The 23012-nt window shown below is 39.6% G+C and overlaps 1 protein-coding gene across 2 annotated transcripts; it reads left to right on the top strand.

Moving 5' to 3' along the window:
- Positions 1 to 10: 10 nt before the first annotated feature.
- On the top strand, positions 11 to 22769 carry LOC131941392 (putative arginine--tRNA ligase, mitochondrial). Of its 2 annotated transcripts, XM_059300638.1 has the most exons (20): positions 11 to 161; positions 3276 to 3388; positions 4028 to 4106; positions 4272 to 4343; positions 8084 to 8175; positions 9590 to 9729; positions 12717 to 12793; positions 13128 to 13236; positions 13891 to 13964; positions 14909 to 15012; positions 15342 to 15434; positions 15781 to 15841; positions 16777 to 16853; positions 18596 to 18729; positions 19544 to 19611; positions 20226 to 20335; positions 21040 to 21138; positions 21592 to 21666; positions 22165 to 22228; positions 22429 to 22769. In XM_059300638.1, exons 1-20 carry the CDS (start codon positions 126 to 128, stop codon positions 22513 to 22515), a joined length of 1764 nt encoding a protein of 587 aa, XP_059156621.1. In that variant the 5' UTR covers positions 11 to 125; the 3' UTR covers positions 22516 to 22769. The 2 variants fall into 2 exon arrangements, with proteins under 2 accessions (XP_059156621.1, XP_059156622.1); XM_059300639.1 differs by lacking the exons at positions 21592 to 21666; positions 22165 to 22228; positions 22429 to 22769 and having other exon boundaries at positions 20993 to 21078.
- Positions 22770 to 23012: the final 243 nt, after the last annotated feature.

The raw sequence follows: 23012 nt of genomic DNA on the forward strand, positions 1-23012 counted from the left end.
ATTACAGACTTGAGGCTTGCAGCAGACACTTAAAAGCGAAACAAGAAAATAGTCTAGTTCTTTACTTTCCCAATGTTGTGTGCTGTGACCTGAGAGTGTTGAGACTTCTGAGTGTCGAAAGAGAAATGTCTGGTTATTACAAACGTTATATTTCCAAAAAAGTATGGGTTCAGTTACCTTTCTTAGGCTTTCTAAGTTTCTAGATCTATCATCTAGAGTCCTAGACTCTAGACTAAGCTAGAGTTTATCTCTAACTCTAGATCTAGATCTAGAAAAATCTAGATCTAGGATCTAGATCTAGAAATCTAGATCTAGCTAGTAGCTAGATCTAGAATATTAGATTATCATTTAGGTCGTCAGATGAAGTCAAATTTAAATTTAGTCAAAGCCTACAAAATAAATTTAAATAAATTAATAAGGATTATTTATATTATTACTACTAATAGTTTAATAGGCCTAACTAGTAACTATAAATAAAATCAGTGGTAGGCCTAATCTAAATAAATTCTAAATCTATCATTTTAGAATTTTAGTTTAGGTAGGTAAAATCCGCCGAGACTAAAAAATGTGAAAAAAAAGGTGACTCATTAAATTTTAGTAATTATTTAACATTTTTAGGAAGATTTTATCTTTTGAAAGTACAAAAATGTTTAAAAGTTTCATTCATGTAGAATCTTTTAAACAATTGTAAGTATTAAAACTTTTCAGTAGTAAATATTGAAATAAAGACTAGCGAATAGCGATGGTTTCATCAAATGCGTCCATGCTCATTTACTTTAGTAGCTATCTTGGGGTGTTGGGAAATTGCAAGACGCGAAAAGCGAAATGGCTATGCGGTAAACTGCGAGAAGAAAATGCGAGACATACCTGTGGAATAACGAATAAATAGTGAGACACAATTTGCAAAAACAAATTTTGTTGCATGTTTTTTTTTTTAATAGTTATAAACTAAAGCATGTTATGTGTTGTTCTTTTTTTTAAATCTAGTTTTGATTTTATTTTAAACCATCTGACCATCCCACTTTTACTCATCAAGCAAGTCTACACCGTGACTTAAGCGCGACCTTAATATCATACTGCCTTGTTTTTTTTAGGGGAAAAAGTATATCCGCATGCCACAACGTCATTTAAGGTCAATACCTCGGTGAATTATTTTTCGCTCGGTTTCAATGAGTATATAGCTCTCTTTCTTCATCTACACCACATTAAAAAAAAAAAAATTACTAACGTATTCAGGGTCAAAAGTGTACCGTTTGATTCAAGAAAGAGAGCGGGTGGTATTGAAACAACGGAGCTGTTTCTTTAATAGTAAAACTAAATTATACAGGAAATTTGTAATCTCATTACTAAATTAATTAGTTAATTTAATTATCGCTAAAGAAAATAAACGGAGATAGTTTATTTATTTAGTTAATTAGTTTAAATGTATTAAGGCTCAACTCACAACACTATGCGTGTGTGGTATATGGCCTGAACTATATATATTATTAATGATTTGAGTTTATATTTATCAGAGTACAACAAACCGCCGGTTGGTTGAGGCTACACCGGGGGCTCGTTCTCACCGTACTGCTACATAATAAAACAAAATTCCTTTGCAACAATGCAATATATGTTTGTGGTGGCAGGCGGCCTAGGTGTTCCACACAAAAGAAATAAGTTGATCTATCATCTGCGGTATTTTGGGTGGTTTCGAACAAGGTGGTATTCTAAGTCGACACAAAAGATGGTGAAGTTGAAAAATCTTCCGAATGTCTAGTAACTGAAAAATTAGAAGTTTTAACAATGTAAGCGAAACGTCTTTGAAGTCTGCATCAAATATCGCTGTAAATCAGTCACCGTAATATTTTTGCAAAAATATCACATGACTGACGGTTTTCGTGCTCTTCTCGCAATTTCCCAACACTCGCCATCTTGTTTAAGTTTTTTTGGTAAAATTTTAGTTTGCGATTGAAGGAAAACCACTCTAATTTACAGATGGCTGCTGTTTATAATAGGCCTATATAGCAAATATTGCTCTCAAACACTGCTGTTTAAAGTTAATTTCTGGCCCATATTGATATATTAAACCATTGATTTTGGTTTATTATTCAGTTATCTATTATATTTGACACAAATATATTACAATATACTTCTATTAAAGCCTTAACAATGAGGCAACTTTTTCTCACATTATTAGCCTTGGCTGATTTTACACACCTAAATCGATAGATTATTAAAGCAGTGAATCTAGTTAAAATGGTTAAATCTAGAGAATTTTAATATTTACTACAATACTAATTATTTAGCAAGGCCTAATGCTAGTATTACTAGATCTAGTAGTAAAAAGAAATAAAAAAAAAATGGCCTAATATAATAAATTAATAGGAGGCCTGTAAAAATAAAAAGTAGATCAAGATTTATAAGGTCTAATAAATTAGGCCTAATTTTTAAATAATTATTTTATTAGGCTATAATATTTAACTAAATGACTATAACCCAATTGCCTATCTACATACTGTATCATAAGATTCAGACAACGCTGCTGTACTACTTCTTACTAATTCTTTGTATGCATACATGGCATAGGACATACATACTAGATCTAAATACCATTGTAATGAAGTGGAACTTGAAGTTTGGAAGATTGCTACTGACCACTGGTTGGTCAGGGCTGACCACTGGTTGGTTACCACATCTGTTGTAGCCTTAGTACTGCAAGTCTATGTTGGGGAGGGGGAGAGAGAGAGAGAACTGTACTCACTATTTACAAACACACCACAAATGTAGGCACACTTGTAAAATGAATTCACCATGGACAAGTAGCTAAAAATGTCATTAGTTAAAAACTTACTCTTAATATTTCTCAACTTTACCTGTCCAGACAAGCCAGTGATTTAAAAAAAAATAATTTTGTTTTGAAATCTGATTGTTTTATTTATCAGCTTCATGCGCATTTTATCATTTAGGCCTTCATTAAAAGTAAAACCCTATAATAAAGGCCTAAGAACATTTTCTTGACCATATGTAACAGTTATCTACTTTTTGTATCTTGCTTGAAGGGCAATACTTTTTATTTAGTAGCTAGATTAGATAGGATTTTCTTGGAAATGCTGCAAGGTCTGGGCGAGCAAGATATCCATCTCTGTAATCAGTTTTATTTTGCTTACATTAAGAAAAATCTTATCAAATATTAAATACTTATAAAAAACAAAGAAGATAACACACTGAAGTTATTGTTTCTTATATTGAGTTGTGTCCCATAAAAACTAAAAGGAGTTGTCCTCTCTTCCCAGATACTAAACTGTGTCCAGGGTAAACTAGAGAGGAAATTACCAGATACCCAGCCATTGGAGAATGTAGTGGAAAAATTGGTCAAAGTTCAACTTGGTCAGAAAAACCTATCCAGGCAGGACTTTTCTTATTCAAATTTACTTGACTCGTTTGTATGAGTATGATCTTAAGATCATATGTGAGGGTGTGAGTTTTCTAAATTGATTGTCTATGATGTCTTGGTTATGATGTCATGTACATGGTGTCTTATGTATGTCATGTCTATGTTATTGTATCTATAGTGCTGTATCTATAATGTTGTGTATCAATAATGTTGTATCTATTATGTTGTGTCTATGTTATTGTGTCAATAATGTGTCTATATTATTGTGTCTATGTTATTGTGTCTATAATGTGTCTACACAATTGTGTCTATAATCTTGTGTCTATAATGCCATGTAATGATGTTGTGTCATTAAACTTTTAAAAAAAATCTAACATCCAAAAAAAGGAAAACTATGAAGAGATGTGTCTTTTATGATGACATTTAAGGAGATGTGTCTTTTATGATGACATTTAAGGAGATGTGTCTTTGAAGATGACATTTAAGGAGATGTGTCTTTGAAGATGACATTTAAGGAGATGTGTCTTTGAAGATGACATTTGAGGAGATGTGTCTTTTATGATGACATTTGAGGAGATGTGTCTTTTATGATGACATTTGAGATGTGTCTATGAAGATGACATTTGAGGATGTTTATTGATTTTTTTTCAGTGGTGTACAGTTTTCTGTTGGCATTCAGAGTCTATCAAGTGTCCTCCAGGGCACATCTTTAGACCTGGACTTGAGCAAGGTAATGCATTGTAACATTTTAACACATTTGGTGTCATTTGCAAATAAATTTATCTCTTTAAAATTTCTACATGCATCTTTATTATACTGAAACAAAACAATAACTTTTTGTGTCTAGTTGAAATGTTTTGTTTTCATGCGTAACTTTCTGTTCAATGAGTTGCAGGCTCAGGCAGAAGGAATTCACGTCCAGAATGGCAGCCTTCAGTTCCACGTGGAAACAAATCAGTTGATACAGGTATTGTAGTGACATGACTTACAGGTATTGTAGTGACATGACTTACAGGTATTGTAGCGACTTGACTTACAGGTATTGTAGTGACATGACTTACAGGTATTGTAGTGACATGACTTACAGGTATTGTAGTGACATGACTTACAGGTATTGTAGTGACATGACTTACAGGTATTGTAGCGACTTGACGTACAGGTATTGTTGTTGTGTTGGTGATGTACTAATGTTGTGTTGGTGATGATGATGTACTGATGTTGTGTTGGTGATGTACTGATGTTGTGTTGGTGATGTACTGATGTTGTGTTGGTGATGTACTGATGTTGTGTTGGTGATGTACTGATGGTGTGTTGGTGATGTTGTGTTGGTGATGTACTGATGTTGTGTTAGTGATGTACTGATGTTGTGTTGGTGATGTACTAATGTTGTGTTGGTGATGTTCTGATGTTGTGTTGATGATGTTGTGTTGGTGATGTACTGATGTTGTGTTGGTGATGTACTGATGTTGTGTTGGTGATGTACTGATGTTGTGTTGGTGATGTACTGATGTTGTGTTGGTGATGTTGTGTTGGTGATGTACTGATGTTGTGTTGGTGATGTTCTGATGTTGTGTTGGTGATGTACTGATGTTGTGTTGGTGATGTACTGATGTTGTGTTAGTGATGTACTGATGTTGTGTTGGTGATGTACTGATGTTGTGTTGGTGATGTACTGATGTTGTGTTGGTGATGTACTGATGTTGTGTTGGTGATGTACTGATTTTGTGTTGGTGATGTACTGACGTTGTGTTGGTGATGTTCTGATGTTGTGTTGTTGATGTTGTGTTAGTGATGTACTGATGTTGTGTTGGTGATGTACTGATGTTGTGTTGGTGATGTTCTGATGTTGTGTTGGTGATGTTGTGTTAGTGATGTACTGATGTTGTGTTAGTGATGTACTGATGTTGTGTTAGTGATGTACTGATGTTGTGTTGGTGATGTACTGATGTTGTGTTAGTGATGTACTGATGTTGTGTTAGTGATGTACTGATGTTGTGTTGGTGATGTACTAATGATGTGTTGGTGATGTTGTGTTGGTGATGTACTGATGTTGTGTTGGTGATGTTCTGATGTTGTGTTAGTGATGTACTGATGTTGTGTTGGTGATGTACTGATGTTGTGTTGGTGATGTACTGATGTTGTGTTGGTGATGTACTGATGTTGTGTTGGTGATGTTGTGTTGGTGATGTACTGATGTTGTGTTAGTGATGTACTGATGTTGTGTTGGTGATGTACTAATGTTGTGTTGGTGATGTTCTGATGTTGTGTTGATGATGTTGTGTTGGTGATGTACTGATGTTGTGTTGGTGATGTACTGATGTTGTGTTGGTGATGTACTGATGTTGTGTTGGTGATGTACTGATGTTGTGTTGGTGATGTTGTGTTGGTGATGTACTGATGTTGTGTTGGTGATGTTCTGATGTTGTGTTGGTGATGTACTGATGTTGTGTTGGTGATGTACTGATGTTGTGTTAGTGATGTACTGATGTTGTGTTGGTGATGTACTGATGTTGTGTTGGTGATGTACTGATGTTGTGTTGGTGATGTACTGATTTTGTGTTGGTGATGTACTGACGTTGTGTTGGTGATGTTCTGATGTTGTGTTGTTGATGTTGTGTTAGTGATGTACTGATGTTGTGTTAGTGATGTACTGATGTTGTGTTGGTGATGTTGTGTTAGTGATGTACTGATGTTGTGTTAGTGATGTACTGATGTTGTGTTAGTGATGTACTGATGTTGTGTTGGTGATGTACTGATGTTGTGTTGGTGATGTTGTGTTAGTGATGTACTGATGTTGTGTTAGTGATGTACTGATGTTGTGTTGGTGATGTACTAATGTTGTGTTGGTGATGTACTGATGTTGTGTTGGTGATGTACTGATGTTGTGTTAGTGATGTACTGATGTTGTGTTGGTGATGTACTGATGTTGTGTTGGTGATGTACTGATGTTGTGTTGGTGATGTACTGATGTTGTGTTGGTGATGTTGTGTTGGTGATGTACTGATGTTGTGTTGGTGATGTACTGATGTTGTGTTGGTGATGTACTGATGTTGTGTTGGTGATGTTCTGATGTTGTGTTGGTGATGTACTGATGTTGTGTTGGTGATGTACTGATGTTGTGTTGGTGATGTTGTGTTAGTGATGTACTGATGTTGTGTTAGTGATGTACTGATGTTGTGTTAGTGATGTACTGATGTTGTGTTGGTGATGTTCTGATGTTGTGTTGATGATGTTGTGTTGGTGATGTACTGATGTTGTGTTGGTGATGTACTGATGTTGTGTTGGTGATGTACTAATGTTGTGTTGGTGATGTACTGATGTTGTGTTGGTGATGTACTGATGTTGTGTTAGTGATGTACTGATGTTGTGTTGGGGATGTACTGATGTTGTGTTGGTGATGTACTGATGTTGTGTTGGTGATGTTGTGTTGGTGATGTACTGATGTTGTGTTGGTGATGTACTGATGTTGTGTTGGTGATGTACTGATGTTGTGTTGGTGATGTTCTGATGTTGTGTTGGTGATGTACTGATGTTGTGTTGGTGATGTTGTGTTAGTGATGTACTAATGTTGTGTTGGTGATGTTCTGATGTTGTGTAGGTGATGTTCTGATGTTGTGTTGGTGATTGTTGTGAACACACGGACATGCCTTATGGGTGATCCGATGTGTAGCGCAACATATAAGAAGCTTCTCATAGGGCCAGGTCACAGGGCTAGAAGCTTCTTATAGGGCCAGGCCACAGGCTAGAAGCTTCTTATAGGGCCAGGCCACAGGGCTAGAAGCTTCTTATAGGGCCAGGCCACAGGCTAGAAACTTTCTATAGGGCCAGGCCACAGGCTAGAAACTTTCTATAGGGCCAGGCCACAGGCTAGAAGCTTCTTATAGGGCCAGGCCACAGGCTAGAAACTTTCTATAGGGCCAGGCCACAGGCTAGAAGCTTCTTATAGGGCCAGGCCACAGGGCTAGAAGCTTCTTATAGGGCCAGGCCACAGGCTAGAAACTTTCTATAGGGCCAGGCCACAGGCTAGAAGCTTCTTATAGGGCCAGGCCACAGGCTAGAAACTTTCTATAGGGCCAGGCCACAGGCTAGAAGCTTTCTATAGGGCCAGGCCACAGGCTAGAAGCTTCTCATAGGGCCAGGCCACAGGCTAGAAACTTTCTATAGGGCCAGGCCACAGGCTAGAAACTTTCTATAGGGCCAGGCCACAGGCTAGAAGCTTTCTATAGGGCCAGGCCACAGGCTAGAAACTTTCTATAGGGCCAGGCCACAGGCTAGAAGCTTCTTATAGGGCCAGGCCACAGGCTAGAAGCTTCTTATAGGGCCAGGCCACAGGCTAGAAGCTTTCTATAGGGCCAGGCCACAGGCTAGAAGCTTTCTATAGGGTCAGGCCACAGGCTAGAAGCTTCTCATAGGGCCAGGCCACAGGCTAGAAGCTTTCTATAGGGCCAGGCCACAGGCTAGAAGCTTTCTATAGGGTCAGGCCACAGGCTAGAAGCTTTCTATAGGGCCAGGCCACAGGCTAGAAGCTTTCTATAGGGCCAGGCCACAGGGCTAGAAGCTTCTTATAGGGCCAGGCCACAGGGCTAGAAGCTTCTTATAGGGCCAGGCCACAGGCTAGAAACTTTCTATAGGGCCAGGCCACAGGGCTAGAAGCTGCTTATTTTGATGGAGATAATTTTTCTGATGGCTGAAATATTTTCTCCCCAGAGACTGCTGACAGAGATTCGAACACATCCCAGTCAGTACGGTCACACGCTCCAGTCTGGAGGGAAAAAACAACACATCTGTGTAGAGTTCAGGTCAGTCACAACACATCTGTGTAGAGTTCAGGTCAGTCACAACACATCTGTGTAGAGTTCAGGTCAGTCACAACACATCTGTGTAGAGTTCAGGTCAGTCACAACACATCTGTGTAGAGTTCAGGTCAGTCACAACACATCTGTGTAGAGTTCAGGTCAGTCACAACACATCTGTGTAGAGTTCAGGTCAGTCACAACACATCTGTGTAGAGTTCAGGTCAGTCACAACACATCTGTGTAGAGTTCAGGTCAGTCACAACACATCTGTGTAGAGTTCAGGTCAGTCACAACACATGTGTGTAGAGTTTAGGTCAGTCACAACACATCTGTGTAGAGTTCAGGTCAGTCACAACACATCTGTGTAGAGTTCAGGTCAGTCACAACACATCTGTGTAGAGTTCAGGTCAGTCACAACACATCTGTGTAGAGTTCAGGTCAGTCACAACACATCTGTGTAGAGTTCAGGTCAGTCACAACACATCTGTGTAGAGTTCAGGTCAGTCACAACACATCTGTGTAGAGTTCAGGTCAGTCCCAACACATCTGTGTAGAGTTCAGGTCAGTCACAACACATCTGTGTAGAGTTCAGGTCAGTCACAACACATCTGTGTAGAGTTTGGTCAGTCTAAGTGGCACCAGCAAGACCTAGATTTGTCCTTTGGTGCAGATGAAGTGGAGTTCACCCCTTTGGTATGTCCAGTAGTTAAATATCCAGCCATAATATGTCTCTTGTTGGTCCACTATCCCAATAATTTTATTGTATCTTGTCCTGTCCACTATCCCAATAATTTTATTGTATCTTGTCCTGTCCACTATCACAATAATTTTATTCTGTCCACTATCCCAATAATTATATTGTATCTTGTCCTGTCCACTATCCCAATAATTTTATTGTATCTTGTCCTGTCCACTATCCCAATAATTTTATTGTATCTTGTCCTGTCCACTATCCCAATAATTTTATTGTATCTTGTCCTGTCCACTATCCCAATAATTTTATTGTATCTTGTCCTGTCCACTATCCCAATAATTTTATTGTATCTTGTCCTGTCCACTATCCCAATAATTTTATTGTATCTTGTCCTGTCCACTATCCCAATAATTTTATTGTATCTTGTCCTGTCCACTATCCCAATAATTTTATTGTATCTTGTCCTGTCCACTATCCCAATAATTTTATTGTATCTTGTCCTGTCCACTATCCCAATAATTTTATTGTATCTTGTCCTGTCCACTATCCCAATAATTTTATTGTATCTTGTCCTGTCCACTATCCCAATAATTTTATTGTATCTTGTCCTGTCCACTATCCCAATAATTTTATTGTATCTTGTCCTGTCCACTATCCCAATAATTTTATTGTATCTTGTCCTGTCCACTATCCCAATAATTTTATTGTATCTTGTCCTGTCAGCTCACCAAATATAGCCAAACCATTTCATGTTGGACACATGCGCTCAACTATCCTAGGGAACGTCCTCTCCAATCTTTACGAGGCCTCAGGGCAAGATGTCAAAAGAATAAATTGGATTGGAGACTGGGGGACACAGTTTGGTAATCTTTTTAAAACGTTGTTCAAAGCTATGTATAAAATGTTGGTCAAAGCTATGTATAAAATGTTGGTCAAAGCTATGTATAAAACGTTGGTCAAAGCTATGTATAAAATGTTGGTCAAAGCTATGTATAAAATGTTGGTCTAAGCTATGTATAAAATGTTGGTCTAAGCTATGTATAAAATGTACCTGTACATCTGCTGTTTATGATATTCCTGCTGGATATAGGCAGTCAACCACCTACAGATCAATGTTATTTCACAAGTGTATCACACAGTATCATTTGCTTGAGTCTTCAGGCTTAATTCAACCATCCCTCTTTTATACTGAATGCCTATTAACTTGGGGTTTTAAGATCAGTCTAGAAACTTAGGGTTATTGTTTACCTATTGTGTGCTCAGCAGTATATGTCACTACTAGCAGCAAGGGAAACTGTAGGTCCCTTGCTTGTTAACTGATCTAGAATGTTTTCCAGATTCACATATTTTTAGATGGATGGTGTTATAAACTCTATGCAAATAAATGGGGGTGATGGTGGAAGCTGAATAAATGTACAGAAACATAAACACATTCACACACAACTTCAAGAACGTTTTTATTAGTCGAGATGATCAGATTTTGTATTATTTATTTTAACAGCTTGATTTTTTACACCAACTCCACTTATACAAACTTTCTTTATGCTGTGATGTTTTAGCACAAACTAAAATATATTTAATTTTGATTGTACACAAGATTTTTTGTAAAAGCAAATAGTAAAAACTTAGTGTATCACATGGTAAAGTAGGGGGTCGGCGTGGTCGAGTCGGTAAAGCTCATGGTTGCTAAACCGAAAAGCCACGAGTTCGAACCCTCGGGCAGATGAGGCTCGTTATCTGGGGACAGCCACTCTTCTAGGAGAGAAAACTCCAAAATCAAACAACTGCTGCCTTGTAGTTTGTTCTTGGTTGGACAAAGGCTATGGAAGCAAATCCAAAAAGAAAAGCAGGCTGAAATCGGAGTCAATGGCCTCAATGGCGCATAACCAGTTGACACGTAACGCTTAATTGTGTTGGAGGCGTGGTCGAGTCGGCAAAAAAGCTCATGGTTGATAAATTCGAAAAAAGTCTCGAGTTCAAACCCTCTGGCAGATAAATCTCGATCCCCTTCAACACTAATAATTAAGAACGAAGAAGAAGAAGAAGACATGGTAAAGTAGTTATTGATCTGGTTGAATTTGACAATTATATTTAAATGTGTAGACGTATAAATATTGATATTGATAGAAGAGAGTGATTATTTCTCCTACTGTAGTTCGCTTGTCTTAATTAATATTCCATTATTTCAAAAAATTTTTTACAAAAACATAACAAATTGTGTTGCATTTATTGTTTTTGGTTGTATTGTGGGTATATTTTGTGGTTTTTGTTTTGTTTTTTGTGAAGAATTGTTTTATGTTTTCAGCCTACATTGTGTTTTGTTTGGGAACAGGACATTTCCCCCCTGTCAATTACCCCCCGGATATTTCCCCCCCGACATTACCCCCCAGAGTAATTACCCCCCTGTCAATTACCCCCCTGTCAATTACCCCCCGCCCAGTAGGACATTACCCCCCCCCCCCCGGACAGGGTTAGAGTTAGGGTTAGGGTTAGGGTTACGTTTTAGGGCTAGGGTTAGGGTTAGGGTTAGGGTTAATGTTAGGGTTAGGGTTAGAGTTAGAGTTAGGGTTAGGGTTAGGGTTAAGGTTAGGGTTAGGGTTAGGGTTAGGGTTAGGGTTAGGGCTAGGGCTAGGGTTAGGGTTAAGATTAGGGCTAGGGTTAGGGTTAGAGTTAGAGCTAGGGTTACGGTTAGGGTTAAAGCTAGTTTTAGGGTTAGGGTTGTGTCTAGCTTTGGTTTTGGTTTTGTGTGAAGGTTTAGGCTAAGGTGGATGCTTAGGTTTTGGTATTTTTCTTAAGGTTTGGATTAAAGTAGTATATAGGGACAGTGGCGTAGCGAGGTCGGGTGTCACCAGGGGCGGCACTTAATAGTGTCACCCCCCCCCCCAGAGACATAGAGACCCTTCCAAGGGACAAACTTTCAAACTTTCGATTTGAACCCCCCCCCCCCTCAAGTTTTCGATTTGCACCCCCCCCCCCTCAAACTTACGATTTGCACCCCCCTCGAGTTTTTCTCTATATATTTTGCTATTTTTTGCCTTGGTGTCACCCCCCTTAATGGTGTCACCCGGTGCGGTCCGCTGCCCCCGCCCCCCCCCCCCTCGCTACGCCCCTGTATAGGGATAAAATCCTAGTTAGAGTTAGGATTTTAACTTGAGAGGAGGGGGGTAATTCCCCGGGGGGGTAATTGACAGGGGGGTAATTGACAGGGGGGTAATTGCACCGGGGGGTAAATACGGGGGGGAAATGTCCGGGGGGGAAATATCCAGGGGGGTAATGTCCTGTAGCCGTTTTGTTTAGAGTAGGCATACCCTTTGAATGTATTTTACACCATAGCGAAGCAATGACATACAGTCAGTATATATATATATATATATATATATATATATATATATATATATATATATATATATATATATATATATATATATATATATGGCACCTTTTTTTTTATTCGCCGCACCCCCTCACCCAAAAAGCTGAAAACGCCTTTGGATCAAATGTTGGTGTTGGTCAAAGCATAAAATGTGATTTAAAACCTACTGAACCAGCCCAACTGGGGGCGCCAAAATGGGTTGTAAAAACAAATTAAAATGTCATTTTAGCTGCATTTTTGCAGTTTGAGGGGGGGGGGTGCAAATCGAAAGTTTTAGAGAGGGGGGAGGTGCAAATTGAAAATTTGCTTGCTCCCGAGGGGGGCGCCAAGTTGACAAGTTGAATGTTTGTCCCCGGGCGCCGGGAAGGGTCGCTACGCCTCTGCTGTTACCATCTAGTATTAAATATAATACCTGTTACCATCTAGTATTTGAATACAGTACCTGTTACCATGTAATATTTAAATATACTTTCACAGGTTTGTTAGCCTTGGGCTTGACACGCTATGGAAATATCAACATGCTCAAACAAGATCCCTTGCTGGAGTTGTTCAATGTAAGTCTCCTTCAGGACGGTTAGGGTTATGTTAATCTCTACATGGTTAGGGTTATGTGAATGTCTAGATGGTTAGGGTTATGTGAATGTCTAGATGGTTAGGGTTATGTGAATGTCTAGATGGTAAGAATTATGTGAATGTTTAGATGGTTAAGGTTATGTGAATGTCTAGATGGTTAGGGTTATGTTAATCTCTAGATGGTTAGGGTTATGTGAATGTCTAGATGGTTAGGGTTACGTGAATGTCTAGATGGTTAGGGTTATGTGAATGTCTAGGGTAATAACCATGTTTGTCGTTGTCCCCCCCTTTCCCCCCCCCCCCCCCCCCCCCCAGGTTTACGTGAAGATCAACCAGACGGTGAGGTCTGAGTGTGGCACAGCACCAGAGAGCACATCACCAACCTACCAGGAGGGGATGGCATTGTTTACACAGCTGGAGCAGGGTCAGTCTCAAGCTCATTAAACTTGACCAGTTAAACTTGACCAGCTAAACTTGACCAGCTAAACTTGACCAGTTAAACTTGACCAGCTAAACTTGACCAGTTAAATTTGACCAACTATACTTGACCAGCCAAACTTGACCAGTTAAACTTGACCAGTTAAGTTTGACCTGCTAAACTTGACAAGCTAAACTAGACAAGCTAAAGTTGACTAGCTAAACTTGACCAGTTAAACTTAACCAGTTAAACTTGACCAGCTAAACTTGACTAGTTAAACTTGATGAGCTAAACTTGACCAGTAAAACTTGACCAGCTAAACTTGACCAGCTAAACTTGACCAGCTAAACTTGTCCAGCTAAACTTGACCAGTTAATCTTGACCACCTAAATTTGACCAGCTAAATTTGACCAGTTAAACAGCCAGCAAAATATTTTTATCGATGGACCATATCCAACAATTTTCAAACAAAACTTGACCATAAAAAACTGAATTAGTCTGCCGCAGTTGTTTTATAATTAGGTGTCTCAGAGTTGTCTCCACATTGACAATTCCCTCCTGTGTGTGAGGGGACAGCTGGGTGTAGAGAGTTGTGTTCCATCCACTGCCACTGTCTGAGATTATTTTAGCCACTTGACTGACCAGTTCCAATTGTTTCAGGAGAGGAAAGCATGCGTGATGTTTGGACGATGGTCAAAAGGCTGAGTCTGGCTGAACTGGACAAGATGTACCAGGTATGGGAATCGCATGACTCACGCTTTTCTTTCATACAAGATACAAGGGCAGACAATTATTACATTAATCTTATTTTACCAGTTACTTACCCTACACCATTATTAAAACAAATTTTAATGTTTGAAGTAGTTTATCATGCAATGGATAATAGTTTTCCAACAGTCCATGATAAATTTTAATGTTTGAAGTAGTTTATCATGCAATGGATAATAGTTTTCCAAGAGTCCATGCTAAAGTAATTAGAATGTCTGCTATTATAAAACTAAATTAAATGTTAATTAATCTTGAAAATGTATTCAGCAATTTGAAATGAATAAAAGTAAACAAGTTTTTACTCCAGTCATCTGGAGTAGCCATTTGGAGATGTCAATCACATATTATCATGGTTTAACCCTGTGGGTCATGACTTGACCCTAGGGGTCATACCTTGACTCTGTCTCATGGCTGACCCATGTGGGTCATGGTTTAACCCTGTGAGTCATGACTTGACCCTAATGGTCATACCTTGACTCTGTGTCATGGCTGACCCATGTGGGTCAAGGTTTAATTCTGTGGGTCATGACTTGACCCTAGGGGTCATACCTTGACTCTGTGTCATGGCTGACCCATGTGGGTCAAGGTTTAATTCTGTGGGTCATGACTTGACCCTAGGGGTCATACCTTGACTCTGTGTCATGGCTGACCCATGTGGGTCATGGTTTTACCCTGTGGGTCATGACTTGACCCTAGGGGTCATACCTTGACTCTGTGTCATGGCTGACCCATGTGGGTCATGGTTTTACCCTGTGGGTCATGACTTGACCCTAGGGGTCATACCTTGACTCTGTGTCATGGCTGACCCATGTGGGTCATGGTTTAACCCCTAGGGTCATGGCTTGAAATAAATGTTTCCATTAGGTGTTGATATGACCACAAAGTAAACGTATATGTCCATATGTCCCAGCGTCTAGGTGTCCACTTCACCCACACACTGGCTGAGTCAGATTACCACGCTCAAACTTCACAAGTCTTGGCACGCCTTGCACAAGCCAATCTGCTGCAGTACGAGTGAGTGATACATTTGATTCAGGGAGTAGATTGATGCAGTATGAGTGAGTGACATCTTGTAATGATGGTGGAGGGATGGTAGACCTTGTGATGATGGTGGAGGGATGGTAGACCTCTTATGATGATGGTGAAGGGATGGTAGACCTTGTGATGATGGTGGAGGGATGGTAGACCTCTTATGATGATGGTGAAGGGATGGTAGACCTTGTGATGATGGTGGAGGGATGGTAGACCTCTTATGATGATGGTGAAGGGATGGTAGACCTCATGATGATGGTGGGGGTAATATAGACCTGGTGATGATGCCCCTATATTTGTGTTGCTTTCAGTGATGATGGTGTGGGTCACGTCAAGATGGACAACTCAGGACTAGGCCGTGCTAGTCTAGTCAAGAGTGATGGTTCTTCTCTTTATTTAACCAGGTAAGCCCCACCCCATTTTGAGTCAATCACAAGATGTAGTCTAGACAAATAAACTATGGCATTGGACATAAAGTTAGGGCATTGTGCAGTTAAATGAGTGACTACCTCCCTCTTCTAGTGAAATAAAAAATTACCACCTCACATTAGTACAAGTATCCATGAAAGATTACCTCCCCTTGACAATTGAATCATCCATGAAAGATTACCTCCCCTTGACAGTTGAATTATCCATGAAAGATTACCACCCCTTGACAATTGAATTATCCATGAAAGATTACCTCCCCTTGACAGTTGGATTATCCATAAAAGATTACCTCCCCTTGACAGATTGTCTTCTCTGTTCCAGAGATGTGGCCTCAGCCCTTGAGAGACAAGAAATATTTTCATTTGACCGGGTACATTACGTGGTGAGTGATTTGACTTGTCTGCACTCACTTGTTTGCACTCACCTGTCTGCACTCACCTGTCTGCACTCACCTGTCTGCACCTAACTGTCTGCACTCACCTGTCTGCACCTAACTGTCTGCACTCACCTGTCTGCACTCACCTGGCTGCACTCACCTGTCTGCACTCACCTGTCTGCACTCACCTGTCAGCACTCAGCTGTCTGCACCTAACTGTCTGCACTCACCTGTCTGCACCTAACTGTCTGCACTCACCTGTCTGCACCTGTCTGCACTCACCTGTCTGCACTCACCTGTCTGCACTCACCTGTCTGCACCTAACTGTCTGCACTCACCTGTCTGCACTCACCTGTGTGCACTCACCTGTCTGCACTCACCTGTCTGCACCTAACTGTCTGCACTCACCTGTCTGCACTCACCTGTCTGCACTCACCTGTCTGCACCTAACTGTCTGCACCCACCTGTCTGCACCCACCTGTCTGCACCTAACTGTCTGCACTCACCTGTCTGCACCTGTCTGCACTCACCTGTCTGCACTCACCTGTCTGCACCTGTCTGCACTCACCTGTCTGCACTCACCTGTCTGCACCTGTCTGCACTCACCTGTCTGCACCTAACTGTCTGCACTCACCTGTCTGCACCTGTCTGCACTCACCTGTCTGCACTCACCTGTCTGCACCTGTCTGCACTCATCTGTCTGCACTCACCTGTCTGCACCTGTCTGCACTCACCTGTCTGCACCTAACTGTCTGCACTCACCTGTCTGCACCTGTCTGCACTCACCTGTCTGCACTCACCTGTCTGCACCTGTCTGCACTCACCTGTCTGCACCTAACTGTCTGCACTCACCTGTCTGCACTCACCTGTCTCCACCTAACTGTCTGCACTCACCTGTCTGCACTCACCTGTCTGCACTCACCTTTTCATCCTATCCCCAGGTAGAACAGGGCCAGAGGAGCCACTTTAAAAAGTTGGTCCATATACTGGAGAAGTTGGGCGTGTCCTGGGCCCAGAGGTAGGTGCTTGCAGATAATCATGACCCAATTTGTAGCAACTAACCTATATTGGCATAAGTTTAGAAGACCCAATTTTTATCAACTAACCTATATTGGCATAAGTTTAGAAGACCCAATTTGTAGCAACTAACCTATATTGGCATAAGTTTAGAAGACCCAATTTGTAGCAACTAACCTATATTGGCATAAGTTTAGAAGACCCAATTTGTAGCAACTAACCTATATTGGCATAAGTTTAGAAGACCCAATTTGTAGCAACTAACCTATATTGGCATAATTTTAGAAGACCCAATTTGTAGCAACTAACCTATATTGGCATAATTTTAGAAGACCCAATTTGTAGCAACTAACCTATATTGGCATAATTTTAGAAGACCCAATTTGATTTTTATCAACTAACCTATATTGGCATAATTTTAGAAGACCCAATATGATTTTTATCAACTAACCTATATTGGCATAATTTTAGAAGACCCAATATGATTTTTATCAACTAACCTATATTGGCATAATTTTAGAAGACCCAATATGATTTTTATCAACTAACCTATATTGGCATAATTTTAGAAGACCCAATATGATTTTTATCAACTAACCTATATTGGCATAATTTTAGAAAACCCAATATGATTTTTATCAACTAACCTATATTGGCATAATTTTAGAAGACCCAATATGATTTTTATCAACTAACCTATATTGGCATAATTTTAGAAGACCCAATATGATTTTTATCAACTAACCTATATTGGCATAATTTTAGAAAACCCAATATGATTTTTATCAACTAACCTATATTGGCATAATTTTAGTAGGCCCAATTTGATTTTTATCAACTAACCTATATTGGCATAATTTTAGAAGACCCAATATGATTTTTATCAACTAACCTATATTGGCATAATTTTAGAAGACCCAATATGATTTTTATCAACTAACCTATATTGGCATAATTTTAGAAAACCCAATATGATTTTTATCAACTAACCTATATTGGCATAATTTTAGAAGACCCAATATGATTTTTATCAACTAACCTATATTGGCATAATTTTAGAAGACCCAATATGATTTTTATCAACTAACCTATATTGGCATAATTTTAGAAGACCCAATATGATTTTTATCAACTAACCTATATTGGCATAATTTTAGAAGACCCAATATGATTTTTATCAACTAACCTATATTGGCATAATTTTAGAAGACCCATACGATTTTTATCAACTAACCTATACATAGGCATAAGTTTAGAAGAAAAGAAAATGAAACAAAATAAACTGCCATTTATATAATTTTGAAGAAAAATGTTTACATTTTGGTGTTCCATCTTTATATATAAGGCTAACAAACAATTATACATATACTATGTACCAAATGAACTGGTCTGCTGATAATATATTACATCAGTACTCAAATACTGTTTTAATATTTATTTGAAACTCAAACTGTATCAACAACCCACACTTTTATTTATGGTTAGGCAAGTGGTCATTATTTTGTTTAAATGTTAATCAGTAATTTCTTTCTTTTTTTATGTGCATAGATATTTTTTTTTAGTTTTTAGCAAGACTGAAAGAATAGTATGTTAATTGAATGTTAATTGAATGTTAATTGAACCTACACAAAGTGTGTTTAAAAGAGTGACGAAGCAATCTTTCCAGAGATACCAAGCTTGTAAAAAAGATGTGAGTTTATCTACCAACATCCTCTAACTTGATGACGTACATGTCTCCACCAGGCCCATAGACGACATCCACGTGTGTTTTGGCCGTGTGAAGGGGATGAGCACGCGTGCTGGGACCGTGGTGTTCCTCAGGGACGTCCTTGATGAGGCCAGGGCACGTGTGCTGGCATCCATGAAGTCCAAAGCCAGTAAGTTTTTTTTTTCTTATTTCTCTCTCTGTATGCCTGGCTCCACACAACACATTTAGCTTGTGTAACTAATTTGTTTGATTTTTTTCTTATTTCTCTCTCTGTATGCCTGCATCCACACAACATTTAGCTTGTGAAACTAATTTGTTTGATTTTTTTCTTATTTCTCTCTCTGTATGCCTGCCTCCACACAACAAATTTAGATTGTGAAACTAATTTGTTTGATTTTTTTCTTATTTCTCTCTCTGTATGCCTGCCTCCACACAACACATTTAGCTGGAACTAATTTGTTTGATTTTTTTCTTATTTCTCTCTCTGTATGCCTGCCTCCACACAACACATTTAGCTTGTGAAACTAATTTGTTTGATTTTTTTCTTATTTCTCTCTCTGTATGCCTGCCTCCACACAACAAATTTAGATTGTGAAACTAATTTGTTTGATTTTTTTCTTATTTCTCTCTCTGTATGCCTGCCTCCACACAACACATTTAGCTGGAACTAATTTGTTTGATTTTTTTCTTATTTCTCTCTCTGTATGCCTGCCTCCACACAACACATTTAGCTTGTGAAACTAATTTGTTTGATTTTTTTCTTATTTCTCTCTCTGTATGCCTTCCTCCACACAACACATTTAGCTTGTGAAACTAATTTGTTTGATTTTTTTCTTATTTCTCTCTGTGTATGCCTGGCTCCACACAACACATTTAGCTGAAACTAATTTGTTTGATTTTTTCTTATTTCTCTCTCTGTATGCCTGCCTCCACACAACACATTTAGCTTGTGAAACTAATTTGTTTGAACCAATCTATTTTAGCCACAAAGGTTGAGTCAGATCTGGAGACTACAGCTGATGTTCTTGGTGTCACATCCATCATACTACAGGTGAGTTGTCACATCCATCAGGTGAGTTGTCACATCCATCAGGTGAGTTGTCACATCCATCAGGTGAGTTGTCACATCCATCAGGTGAGTTGTCACACCCATCAGGTGAGTTGTCACATCCATCAGGTGAGTTGTCACATCCATCACGTGAGTTGTCACATCCATCAGGTGAGTTGTCACATCCATCAGGTGAGTTGTCACATCCATCAGGTGAGTTGTCACATCCATCAGGTGAGTTGTCACATCCATCAGGTGAGTTGTCACATCCATCAGGTGAGTTGTCACATCCATCAGGTGAGTTGTCACATCCATCAGGTGAGTTGTCACATCCATCAGGTGAGTTGTCACATCCATCAGGTGAGTTGTCACATCCATCAGGTGAGTTGTCACATCCATCAGGTGAGTTGTCACATCCATCAGCTGTGTATATCAGTATAGTCAGAAGTCCTCTGTAGCTCCACCTGTGACAGCCAGGTGTCATGCAGCTCCATCTGTGACAGCCAGGTGTCATGCAGCTCCACCTGTGACAGCCAGGTGTCATGTAGCTCCACCTGTGACAGCCAGGTGACATGCAGCTCCACCTGTAATGACCCCCATGTGTCTGCCCTCCCCAGGACCTAAAGGCTCACAGAACCAACGACTACACCTTCTCATGGGATCGTATGCTCAACTTCAAGGCTGACTCGGGTGTCTTTGTTCAGTACTGCCACGCCAGGCTCTGCAGGTTTGTGGCTAAAGACATTTTGGTAGAAATATGTGGCCAGCTTGGTTTGTTAAAAAATATTTATGGCCTGGTAGGTTTAGTAAAAAATATTTATGGCCTGGTAGGTTTGGTAAAAAATATTTATGGCCTGGTAGGTTTGATAAAAAATATTTATGGCCTGGTAGGTTTGGTAAAAAATATTTATGGCCTGGTAGGTTTGATAAAAAATATTTATGGCCTGGTAGGTTTGGTAAAAAATATTTATGGCCTGGTAGGTTTGGTAAAAAATATTTATTGTCTCATAGGTTTGATAAAAAATATTTATGGCCTGGTAGGTTTGGTAAAAAATATTTATGGCCTGGTAGGTTTGGTAAAAAATATTTATGGTCTGGTAGGTTTGGTAAAAAATATGTATGGCCTGGTAGGTTTGGTAAAATTTATTTATGGCCTGGTAGGTTTGTGGCTAAAGACATTTTGGTAGAAATATGTGGCCAGGTAGGTTTGGTAAAAAATATTACGGCCTGGTAGGTTTGGTAAAAAAAATTTATGGCCTGGTAGGTTTAGTAAAAAATATTTATGGTTTGGTAGGTTTAGTAAAAAATATTTATGGTCTGGTAGGCTTGGTAAACATTTTTCTTGTCAGTGAAATAAATGATTGAAAATGAAGTTGTTTGGTAGCATGATCTCCAACTGTGGTGTTGACAGATGATGTTGTTGTTTGATAGCATGATCTCCAACTGTGGTGTTGAGCTGACAGATGATGTTGACGTCAACTGTTTGATGCTTGACTCTACCCTTGTTGCTGCTGCCGTCCACTTAGCCAGGTAAATTATTTAACCAGGTCAATTTAGCCTGGTCAATTATTGAGCCAGGTCATTTAAACTTGGTCAACCAAGAACACAGATCCAGGAAAAGTTCAGCCAATATTTTACTCTAGCTACACCAACCAGGGAAGTGTGGATGGCATGAAGAAACATATTTATCAATGGGTTTCTTGGATGGTGCCAGGTACCCTGATGTGTGTGATGAGGCCCTGTCAGGGTTGGTACCCCCCCCCCCCCCCCCAGTACATACTTCAAACTTTTTTTGTTCCCAGATATCCTGATGTGTTTGATGAGGCCCTGTCAGGGTTGGTCAGTCCCCGTCCTCCCCCCCCCCCCCCGTACATACTTCAAACTTTTTTTGTTCCCAGATATCCTGATGTGTTTGATGAGGCCCTGTCAGGGTTGGTCCCCCCCCCCCCCCAGTACATACTTCAAACTTTTTTTTGTTCCCAGATATCCTGATGTGTTTGATGAGGCCCTGTCAGGGTTGGTTCCCCACCATATAGTCCAGTACATGTTTCAACTTTGGTGAGTTACTGAGACACTTCACTCTTGATAGTAATGACACTCACTTTTTTTTATATCAGTAATATATATTCTACTAGACAACCATATAATCCATTGGATAACTCTGTAAAAGAGCATATCAAAATACAAAAAAACATGTATCCTCTTTGATGCATTCATATTTACCATTCCCCAAAAAGGCACATCGTGAGTCTATTTATTCAAGAATTCAGAGTTTACCAATAGATTTATACAGCATGACTAATGACAAAAGTGTAGATGCTAGCCAAACAATTTTTACCTAATCTACTTTACATAATGTGAGTTAGGTACCCACCAGAACTGAGTAGGCTCAAGGACGTCCAGCGTAAGACCCAAACACCTAAACTGAAACTATACCACTGACCACGCAGTCCCTTTATTGTAGACGTATAGTTTTTAAAGTTTAGATATGTCAAGATCATATTAGATTAACTGATGAGTTAACCTTATAAAGATGTTTCACTTGTGTTTTTCTAGTCACCTGGTCAATGCAGCATATTCGGTATGTCCAGTTAAAGGGGAGAGCAAAAATATTGCACAGGTAAATTCTGGTGGACTGCTGGGGGGGGGGGGGGGCAAAAAATATTGCACAGGTAAATTCTGATTGACTGCTGATGGGGGGGGGGGGGGGGGAGAGGAAAAAATATTGCTCATGTTAATTCTGACTGCCTTTAATATTTGGTCTAACATAAAGTGTAGCCCTGATTGACCACCAACTGACCAGCCAGTTTTTTGTTCCAGGCTCGGCTTCTGGTGTTTGAATGTTCCAGACTAGTGTTGGCCAACTGCCTGAGGGTCCTGGGGCTGACCCCCCTAGAGCGCATCTGATGTCCAGCATGGCCACCCCCCCCCCCCCCACCCACCCACCCCACTCCCATCTAAATCACAAGATGATGTTGTGTGTGGAACGTGTGCTATAAATGCGGTATAAGTGTGTGGGACATGTGTGTTTCATTAGATGCGTGTAGTATGTGGGTGATATTGATACATGTGTGATATTTATATTCGCCACTTGAAGTGCATGATACATACATATGAAATGCTCTACTAAAATTAGCCATTCTATGACCAAATGAACTTAAACCATCTGAGGTCAGACTTTGTTATTTGTTCTTGTTTTCATTCAGATGTTGGGTTTCAAACATTTAGGAAGGAAATGTTTTTTTATACAAGATTATCTAGGTTCCCCTCAAGATGATCAATGTTCCCCACGAGATTATCAATATGTTCTCAGCAAGTTTATCTATATGCTCTTTACAAGATTATCTAGGTTCCCCACAAGATGATCTGTGGTCCCCACAAGATGATCTGTGGTCCCCACAAGA

This window comes from Physella acuta, unplaced genomic scaffold, assembly GCF_028476545.2.
Source record: "Physella acuta isolate Inbredline_101_S28 unplaced genomic scaffold, ASM2847654v3 ptg000360l, whole genome shotgun sequence".
Lineage (NCBI taxonomy): Eukaryota > Metazoa > Mollusca > Gastropoda > Physidae > Physella > Physella acuta.